General features: G+C 29.9%; 1 protein-coding gene across 1 annotated transcript; it reads left to right on the forward strand.

Annotated features, from left to right (window-relative positions):
• Positions 1-9,982: 9,982 nt before the first annotated feature.
• LOC131656432 (uncharacterized) lies at positions 9,983-10,946 on the forward strand. Its single transcript, XM_058926156.1, has 4 exons — positions 9,983-10,102; positions 10,228-10,317; positions 10,416-10,503; positions 10,592-10,946. Exons 1-4 carry the CDS (start codon positions 10,029-10,031, stop codon positions 10,847-10,849), a joined length of 510 nt encoding a protein of 169 aa, XP_058782139.1. The 5' UTR covers positions 9,983-10,028; the 3' UTR covers positions 10,850-10,946.
• The last annotated feature ends 205 nt before the right edge of the window (positions 10,947-11,151 follow it).

The following is an 11,151-nucleotide window of genomic DNA, read 5'->3' on the forward strand; positions in this document are numbered from 1 at the left end:
TTTTGATCGAGTCTTTTTTGTTTTCCGTGGACCAAGTAAGTTCAATGCATTTGATTTAGGTTTCAATTTTCAGTTCGTTTTGCTTTAACACTCTCTGATTTTTATTTTTGCGAATCTCAACTCTGTAGTATGAAAAGGTTGAGAAGATTGGTGAAGGAACTTACGGTGTGGTTTACGAGGCTCGTGACAACGTCACCAATGAGACTATAGCTCTGAAGAAAATATGATTCAAGCAGAAGGATGAAGGAGTTCCTAGTACTTCCATTCACGAGGTTTCTCTTCTTAAAGAACTGCAACATAGGGACATTGTTAGGTATAACTCTATTTCTATTTATTTCTATGTTAACTTAATTTTATGATTTTTGTTTGTTATGTATTTATATTCAGAGTGTCTGTTTTGATGTTTAATATTGGCAACCAATCCTTATCCCGCTTGGTAGGGTTGGATATGTGGATCAACTAACAACCTATTTTTGATAGTTTGATTCCATTCAGTGAATGTTCATGTTCGAAAAATTGGCAGAATTGGGAAAGCTTTCGTTAGTACTTGTTGGATGGATTTATGCTCTTCATAGTTCATGTAGTTGGAGTGATTGTTGGATGCATTATTAATTGTGTAAACAATTTCATTATAGAGTCTTACTTTTGAACTTACTAAATTCCTATAATAACTATACTATGGTGGTTGTTTGTGTGGATGATATGTTACAGGATGTATTACACAGTAAGAAACGATTGTATCTATTTTTCGAGTATCTCGACTTAGATATAAAGAAGCATGTGGATTCATCTCTCGAGTTTGTAAAAGATCTTTGACAAGTAAAAGTGAGTGGCTTATGTAATTTTCTTATCTCTCCCCCTCTCTGCTTCTTTTAAGATGTCACTCATGTTTTTAAACAAATAAAAGGAAATCGAGCTTCCATCTCGAACATAACTTTTATTTGTAGGTTTTCTATTTTCAAAAATTTAGAGTTTTCTATCTATTTTTCATTGAGTAAATAAATTATTGAGGAACCACATTATCATTTTCATGTTCCTTTGATGTTACTACTGCTGCCATATCTACATTTTAAGTGATTTAATGATTCTGTTGTATGCTTATTAGTATTTTGAAAAGTTAATGGATTTGAGTATATACTTGTTCAAAATGATTTTCAACTTTCAACAGTTAATAGTATTTTTACAAGTATATTAATAGTAAGCTTGTTCAAAAGAATTAGAGAAATTACAACTTAATGGTAATGCTCACAGTAAAAGCGTGTACATTTATGACAAGTGGTCACTGCTACTAAGTAACACTAGCTTAGATATTCATGTTGGACAATCTCCTTTTTTTTCCTAGTAACCATGGATCATAATGCATGTTCAGATCACTACAATATAGCAAGTGCGATGTATGTGAGTGAATCACCTTGTTATTTAAATTTTTTTCTTCTGGAAAAGAGTTATTAGTGTTGGTATCTTAAATTATACAAATTTCTTTAAGAAAGCAAAAGGTCATTTACTAGCAGGTATAAATGGTCAATCCGGCAATGTCATCTTGTGTAATCTTGTATGGTTTCTCCTAAATTTCTTGGTGCAGGGGAACTTTTGACTATGAGAATTCAAGTCTTTACAATACTGTAAGAACACAATTAAATTTAAGCCAATTAATATTATGTTAGGTGAAAGCTCAATTGATTGGGACAAGCCCAAGCTCAATTAATAGTGTAACAATACTGTTAAGAGATCCTTAGTATCGTGAAAGCTAATTAATATTATGTTAGGTGAGAGCTCAATTGATTAATAAGACTAAGTTTGATTTAATATGTTTTAAATAGGACATGTGTAGGAAACTTATGTCTTTCGTGGTTTTAATTAGCCACTCTAATTATTTTAGGAGATTACTTTTATTAGATGTTTATTGTTCCTACTACATAATTGTTCTATCAATTATATTTATTTTATAATTTTATTCACTAGTCTTTTAAATACCAAAGATCTATCAAATTCTAAAATAGTAAAAACTTAATAAATGTTATTTGGTTTCCTTAATACTTCTCATTATAGTTGTTGGGTTTTATTTTGCTCTTTTGTTTGTTTAATGGTTTCTCTTCCTTGTATCAATTTGATGTACTCTTTTGTACATTATCTTGTTAATAATATATTTGTAGTTAAAAAAAGGTTGTGATTGCTTTTCTTTGTCTTGGTTTTTTATAAGAATTTTTTGGGTTGATTTTGTTTCCATTTTCTTATGATTCAAGGTATCAATGAAGATGATGAAGATGACGACGGTGTAAGTGACAAATTTCAAGAGGATGACGCAAGTTATGAGGATGACGTAGATGATGAATTTCAAGAGGATGACATAGATGATGAATATCAAAAGGACGACATAGGTGATGTACTTCAAAAGGACGACATAGGTGGTGAACTTCAAAAGGATGACATAGGTGATGACGAAGATGAAAATGAGTTTGACAAACTTAAATGAGTTGGATGATGTTGTGATAGGCTTGTACTTAAGTATTAAACTTTAAGAAATGGTGTATTTTTCCATTTTGCTAGACTTATACTTCTAAGTATTAAACTTATAGTAGTATTAAGAAATGTTAATTATTTTGTGTTTGTTGTGTGTATTTAATATTTTAAGATTTTATGTAAAAAATATTCCATGTAACTCATAGATACAATTATTTAGTGTTCTCACTATTTCAATTTTAGGGAACAATTTTTAGTTGTAGCTAGATATGGCAACATTTGAAAATTGTTGCCATAGAGTGTTCTCATTCTACCTTTTTTTAGGGAACATTTTATAGTCATTGCAAGTTATAACAACATTTTTAAAACGTCGCCTAAGAGGACTCGGAAAATCGTCCCCTTTTTCTATAGTTTAGGGGACGTTTTATAAAAGTGTAGCCAAAGAGTGATAAAAAACGTTGCCATAAACAATAGGCAACGCTCATATAGAAGACGTCTGAGAAACGTCCCCTATTGTTTTAGGCAACATTTTTCACTGTTCTGGCAACATTTTTCAATTGTTGTTAAAGAGGAAAAATATTGTATATTTTTTTGTGAGATAGATGAAATGGATGATTTATTTTAAGTAATTATTTCACTCCTCCCATATATATATTGGTGTACAAAAGGGTGGTATAGGATGATTTGTATCTAACCTCTTTTATATATATATATATATATATATATATATATATATATATATATATATATATATATATATATATATATATATATATATATATATATATATATATATTGTTTGTTGCTTTAGAAAATAGAAAAATATTTTGTATCTAGAAAATGAAGGTAGATTAGTATCTATAGTGCCTCTAAAAAATTAGAAGAGTCTTGATTTATATCATGTAATTTTTTTATTGTTTTTCTTTTAATTTTACTAAAAGTTGAGTTCACGTTGTCTTGTCTTGTCTAATGGTGTTGTAGCTGCAATGAAAAAAAAGGCAGAAAGTTTGGAGAAAGAGCATTGTAAGTTGTGTTTTGTAAGTTTTTTTTCAATTCTTTTTGATAAGTTCTATTTTTTATTTTGTTTTAATTCTCTTTGATAAGTTTTGTGTAGGTAGGATTTATTGTTGCATTGCAGTAGCCTTGATTTGTTCTTGTGTCTAATAATACACTATTATCAAATGAAACTAAAAAACCGAAGCTTCAATGTAGAAATTTGCTTAAACTTGAAACACATATGAGAGCTTGAAAGTGTTATCGAAGGACGATTTCGTTAGATTTGAAGAACGATTTCGTCGATTTTATTCCTATTTTAGAAATCCATAATTGTGATTTGAACGATTTTGTTAAATTTGAAGTACAATTTTGTTGATTTTGGGATTAGGGTTTTGAAGTTGAAGGACTGGAAGAAATTGTATTATGCGGCTAGGAGAAAGAGTTGAATCTGACCTAAATTTTGGTACCCAGTACAAAATATGGGTACCAGTTTTTTTAAAGTTATTAAACGGGCCACCAGTTTTAATAGTATTGGGTTGAATTTTAAAATTTGGATTTATTTTGATGGTAATTTGATTTATGGGTATTGATTTTTTTGCACACATGCTCGAATTATATGAAAATATAACCATGAATAAAATCTGGGGCACTATGGCCCTATTAGTTGAAGAATATGTATCAAACCAAATGTTTTACAAAGAAAAAGAAAACAAAATTGAATCTCTATAATCTATAACATTCTAAATCATCAATGTCTTAAGTATGAGAAATACTTGTATGGAAACGAACTTAAATTCATATATTTATAAACAACTAATAAGAAAAGAGAAAATTTAAATTTATTTAAAATTTAATTTTGTTTTTAATTAACAACATGGAGGTGGTTGTGATAATGGAGGAGAGAAACCATTTTAATTTTCTTATTTAATTAATAAAAAAATTATGATTGATTGTGTGTAAGTCCAAGTTTTATGGTTGTGTCCATCTAAATATTTTCTCTTACGTATATCAAACATAAAAATTTAAAATCATCTGTAAAATTATCATCATATATATATATATATATATATATATATATATATATATATATATATATATATATATATATATATATATATATATATATATATATATATATATATATGGGATGTATCAAGTAGATTTGTTTTAAAATTGGAGATAGGAGGAATAAATGATAATCATTGAATTAGATATACAATCTTGATGAAGTCACATGCAAGCATAAACCATTAATGTTCATCAAGACCATATATCTAATCTAATGGTTATCGTTTAATCCTCCTATCACATATTTTAAAAATTCTCCTACTTGATACATCCATATATATATATATATATATATATATATATATATATATATATATATATATATATATATATATATATATATATATATATATATATATATATATCCTTTGACAATAAGGAGAAATACAAAAAAAAAAAGTCAATTATTTTAAATGATATCATATTCCTAAAAAGATCCTAACCTATTTTATCAATTTCAGTATAAATGGTTCATCAAAAACATCAAAAGCGTCATATTTTTCTTTAATATAGTTAATCTAAATGTATCTTGAAAAAGCATTCAGATACACGAAGACATATATTTGTACTAAGGAGGATTTTTATATATCTAAATGGGACTATAAACTTGAGAGTTCTATACAAGAGGAGCGAGAAGATGGTGCTATAAGTATGGTCAGATTCAGACTATGCAGAAGACAGTGATGACAGAAAGAGTAATATAGGCTATGTTCAAGCTTGGATCAGACTTGATTCATGGTTTTCAAAGAAACAACCCATAGTGACTCTGTCAACCATTGAAGCTTAGTTTGTTGTAGCAACCTCGTGTGTTTGCCAAGGCATGTGGTTTAGAAACATTCTTCACTAACTTGCACAAACTCAGAATCATAGCACAATCATAATGTGTGACAACAGTTCTATAAAGACCTAACTAGAGATAAGTATTTAGATATTAGGCTTCACATCCTTAAAGACCTAACTAGAGATAGAATAACTGAATGACTAACTCGGATAATAGGAGATATTTTTTATTTCCATTATTTTTTTTTGTTTTTAAAAAATGAAGGACTCATAGCACATTTTGAATATGCATATCCGAAACTGGTGCATGGTATTTTCGGATATGCATATCTGAAATATTTGAAAGTATGATAAGTGTGCCTTCGAATATGCATATCCGAAGAGTATCTTGGGGTTTTAAGGGATTTTTTTCACCTTATATAGGTGCAATGAGAAATTCTCTAATTAAAAGGTACATTTAGGAAAAGATTGGTGGGATTGATTGATGCAAAATAATATTGGTTTAAATTTTGCTAGGATTGAGAAAAAAAACTTGTTTTTGAACCGGCATCAGTTTGTATTAACTTACTCTCTATATTTGATAAACAATGATGTATGTTAGTATTACTTTAATAACAATTGATAGTATTAACTTACTCTCTATATTTGACAAACAATGATGTATGTTAGTATCACTTTAATAAGAATTGATAGACATTAATGATTTGTTTGGATGACGAAAAGAGGTTAAGAGAAAAAAATAATAGAAAAAAAGTGAATGGAAAGTAGAATGATATCAGTTTAATAAGGCACTATATTTAATGATAGTGATTTTACTCAACAAATAGAAAATGATAGTGATTTTCCTGAAATAGAAGATTATGATTATGATAATGGTAATGAGTTTCCTGAAATAGAAGATTATGATAATGGTAATGAGTTTCCTGAAATAGAAGATTATGATAATGGTAATGAGTTTCCTGAAATAGAAGATTATGATAATGGTAATGAGTTTAAATTAAGTATTAAAAACATTGAATTAAAATAAAACAAATCCATTAAAAAAATAGAAAAGTAGTGTATTAAAGAAATACTACATGATTTAGTAGTAAGGATTTATACTGTCATTTTATCATCTGAGATGTATATTGCATATTGCATGTTTTCTTCTCAATTTTGGATGGAAATTTTTTAGAAATGGGACCCATACAATCAAGACTTTTTTTCTTCTATGAGATAGTAACCAAAGGAAGGAAGCATAAGGATTTATACGTTATTTTATCATCTCAGATGTATATTGCATATTGCATGTTTTCTTCTCAATTTTGGATGGAAAGTTTTTAGAAATGGAAGCCATACAATCAAGACTTTTTTTCTTCCATGAGATAGTAACCAAAGGAAGAAAGCATAAGGATTTATACGTCATTTTATCATCTCCGATGTATATTGCATAGTGATGTGATATGCACGCTTTTGTTTTCAAAATATAAATAAGAAAAACAAAATTGTTTTACTAAAATAGTTTATTATTTTTATAAAAAAATTAAATTAAAAAAATTATTTTATATCAATAATATATATTTCAACTTTTCATATATAATCTTAAAAAATATTAGTAACATAAATTAAAAATGATTTTAAAATAAAAATATTAGTAACATAAATAATTCAAATACAACACATTTTTTCGTATTTGGATTCATACATTATTTTAAATATATTTATTTTTCTTTTTTTTTTTAATTTTACAAAAAATGTAACAATATGTGGATTCGCATAAATTCTAATCTGGATGCTCGTGCGTTCGCATGAATACTGGTGTTACACACGCTTTTGTTTTCAAAATGTAATAAAAATAAAAGGATAGAAAGAGAAAATTGCTTAACCAAAAAGTTTATCATTTTTATAAAAAAAATGCATTTTTTTATATTTGGATCATAAATATAGTTTTTCCATATATACAAATATTTGGATCAATCGTATATTTTCCCGTATGTAAATATTAAATTTGTTTTGATATTATTTATAAAACTATTTATCCAATCATTTAATTTAATAAATATCAACTAATAATTTGTTTAATTGTATAAATAAATATTAGTAATATAAATAAATACATTTTCCACGTGTTCAGATTCATACATTATTTAAAATATATTTACTTTTATTTTCTTTAATTGTACAAAAAATAAATAATCATGAGGAAGTATTCAATGTGGAGGGACTTGATCTCGGTTATGAAGAATAGATTGGCGGTGTGGAAAGGTGTGCATCTTAACATAGCCGGTCGAGTGTGTTTGATAAACGTCGTGTTAAGTGCTTTACCTATTTATTCTCTCTCGTTTTACAAAGCCCCTTCCAAGGTTCTTAATGAGATTTCTACCATTCAAAGAAAATTCCTTTGGAGTGGTAATGTCGTTAAAAGAAACATTAATTGGGTTAATTGGGAAATTGTGTGCAAATCGGTAGAGGACGGTGGTTTGGGGATCAAGAATGTGGAGGTGATGAATGTAGCGCTACTAAGTAAATGGAAATGACGGATTCTATCGGAAGACAATGTTGCTTGGAGGGGTATTCTTGAGTCGAGATACGGGAATGTGAAGAGGAAGGTGCTTATAGGAGACATATCCGTTATTGAAAAAAGGGACTCAATTTGGTGGCGAGATTTACTTTTATCTGATAACTATGATCTTTTGTTGTATCAAAATTTTACAGGGGCAATTAATTGCAAAATTGGTGATGGAGGAGATGTTCCATTCTGGTACGGTTGATTGGCTTCTTCTCAGCCCCTTATGGTTATTTTTCCGGAGCTTTATGCGGTTGCAAGGGACGACGACACGGATGTAGCTGCAGCGGGTCACTTCGCCAGTTCTGGTTGGAAGTGGGATAAGGCCGCTGTTCTGCTAGATCTTGATAGCAGCAGTGCTGTGGTAAGCTGGCAGCAGCTCCTGGACAGTGTGGATCACATAGAGCCGTCGTCCGGTGCGAAAGATTCGTATCGGTGGAGTCTAACCAAGGATGATGTTTTCACGGTCAAATCTTGTTTCGCTTGGTTTTACGACAAGCTGTCCGGGACGTCTCTTTCTGAATCGGTGGTAAAGGCAGCTTCCTTTTTGTGGAAGGTAAATGCTCCTTCTAAATATCTTTTCTTTGGCTGGAAAATTGTTCACAATAGGATTGCAACCAAAGACCAATTGTATAAAAGAGGTGTTTTAGATGCTAACGATTTACTCTGTGTATTCTGTTCGTCGGCGGAGGAAAATTTAGCACACCTCCTTGGTGGTTGCAAGGTTCTGAAGGGTCTATGGCAGCAGGTTCTTGCGTGGCTCGGTGAAAATCTTGATTTGTCGTTGGAAGATTTCTTGCTCTTCCCTTTCTTCTACGACAAGGTGAGAAATATAACCAAAAGAAGGATAGTGGGTGCCATTTGGTTAGCCTCGTGTTGGTCCATTTGGATGAGTCGCAACAATATCATCTTCAACAATGCTAGCTTTAATTTTTTGGAGTGTATGTTGGAGTTGGTTTTTCGGTCTTGGTTGTGGTTAGAATCGAGCCTTAAGAGTGCTCCGCTTTGTAATTTTAATATTTGGCATATTAAACCACTCTGTTGTTTTGTTTAGCGGTTCTTTTGCTATGTGTCTGTATTTGGGTAGAGCAACCCTTTTGCTCTAGTTAAATTCAATTGCCTATTAAAAAAAATAGATTCTAGCATGATACGTACGCTTTTGTTTTTAAAATGTACTAAAAATGTAAATAAGAAAAAAATTATTTTACCAAAGTAGTTTATTATTTTTAAAATAAAAAATTATAATAAGAATGAAAAAATAGAAAGACAAAATTACTTAACCAACCAAGAAAGTTTGTTATTTTAGAAAATTATATATATATATATATATATATATATATATATATATATATATATATATATATATATATATATATATTTGGAGTATAAATATAGTTTTTCCATTTATACAAATATTTGGAAGAATCGTATATTTTCCTGTATGTAAATATTAAATTTGTTTTGACATTATTTATAAAAATATTAATGCAATCATTTAGTTTTATAAATATCAACTAATAACTAGTGTCTTACCCGTGCGTTCGCACGGGTACCCGTCGGTCTTGCGCATTGGGTTTTAGGGCACTTAAATAAAATAGGGGAAATGAATATATATGTGTAAGTTAATATAATAAGGTAAAATAATTTAAATAGGTTAAAAATATATGTTGGGCCTTATAGTTAGTTAATATATGTAAGTTAATAGGACATTAAAGTTTATTGGGCCTTAGATGGTTAGCCTTGGTGCAGAATACCTAATTTAATTGTTAGACCTAATATGTTAATAGGCCCACAAAAGAATCCTATTATTGTTATTGTTACATAACGTTGGCATTTAAAATTAAAGAAACGTTGGATTTCATAACTCTTCAACGTGTTGGCAATCAAAGGTTGTGTCTTCTTAAGTCTGTGTTTGGCATTGTTGCTGTAAGAAACGCAGGGTCCGGTGATACGTTTGAAGAACAAAATGTCACAACCAAGAAGGTATTCTCTTCGAATGAGGTATGTGCATGTGTTACTGTTTATGTTGTTTGCAGAGTTTATTAGAAGATATTCATCCATTTAGAGGTCGCAATGTTGTTTTGATTTTAGTTCACCCGATCGGTTGGAGTTGCAAACACCATGGGAGCGGCTCACAGTTTAGAGGATACTGAGTGGGTCACATGAGAATGAGGATGTTATGGAGGAATGGAAGAAACAACATGAAAGATTGAATCTTGTCGAAGAGGCTGCCAGTGTTGTCGAAAATAAACGGTAATCTTATAGTTTTATTTTATTTTTTGCATTGAATTCCATTTAACCTCCACAAAATTGAATTTTTCCCGAATAATGTGTTACAACTTAGTTTAATGAATAGTTTGTATGTTATTGTGTTGAAGGAATGATGGAGATGGGATAGGAAGTTCTGTGGGATTATCAGATACTGCTGATTTGAATGAATACATAATGATATCTTCTGATAGTGAGAGGTAAAGTTTATTTATAAGTGATAGGGAATATATTATAGTTATAGGTATACTGATGTTGTTGTGTTGGCATTTTGTTGTAAATGTGGTGTTAATTTCAGGGAAATGAGTCCTATACAGGAGGAGCTGGAAGAAGCATACTGGACTCGTGAAGTTCATGATGTAAAGAAGTTTTGCTCAAATGTTATGGTAAGCAGTGTTCAAAGTCTATAGTTGTTGGCACAATGGTGTTATACACAGAAGTAATGTAACTGATATTGTCTGTCAATGAGTGCAGCATATTCCTGCAGAAATAGTAGACAAATGTGGACTTGCTGGAATGGCAGAGATTACCCTCAATGATGTGGACAACGGGTACCCATATGAGTGCAATGTGAAGAAGAGGCCAAAAAAAAATGAAACATATTTGTATGGAGAATGGTTTGATTATGTAAGGGCAGCTGAATTGAAAGAAGGAGATAAAGTGCACTTTGTGATTTATTACCCGCCAGTGTTAGATATTATGGTTACAGTGGAGCGCAGTGGTGATCGTTGATAGAGCTGTTGGTTAGGCAATGTTTGTGGTGGATGTATAGGACTGTTTGTTGGCAGTTTGGTTTGTATGGGAATTATCGTTTTGTTTTTTTGTTGTAATGGTGGATGTGAACAAAGATTAACAATTATGGTACTATGTATGGTTTTAAATTAAATATTATCAAATTTGGTTTTAATCTGCCATGGTTTTATATGCAAAATTAATTACCAATCTGTTTTTAAATTAAGTATTGCTTATTATAAGTATTGAACAGGATTTCTATTAAAATTGATCAGAATAGGGTTCCTAATTTCATTATTGTT

The sequence above is a fragment of the Vicia villosa genome, linkage group LG3, assembly GCF_029867415.1.
Source record: "Vicia villosa cultivar HV-30 ecotype Madison, WI linkage group LG3, Vvil1.0, whole genome shotgun sequence".
Lineage (NCBI taxonomy): Eukaryota > Viridiplantae > Streptophyta > Magnoliopsida > Fabales > Fabaceae > Vicia > Vicia villosa.

Excerpts from the sequence above, each read along its gene's own strand:
- LOC131656432 (XM_058926156.1), top strand. The coding sequence starts at position 10,029 with ATGGAGGAATGGAAGAAACAACATGAAAGATTGAATCTTGTCGAAGAG. Across the intron at positions 10,103-10,227 it reads AGTGTTGTCGAAAATAAACG|GAATGATGGAGATGGGATAG; the intron begins GTAATCTTATAG and ends ATTGTGTTGAAG. Across the intron at positions 10,504-10,591 it reads AGTTTTGCTCAAATGTTATG|CATATTCCTGCAGAAATAGT; the intron begins GTAAGCAGTGTT and ends CAATGAGTGCAG.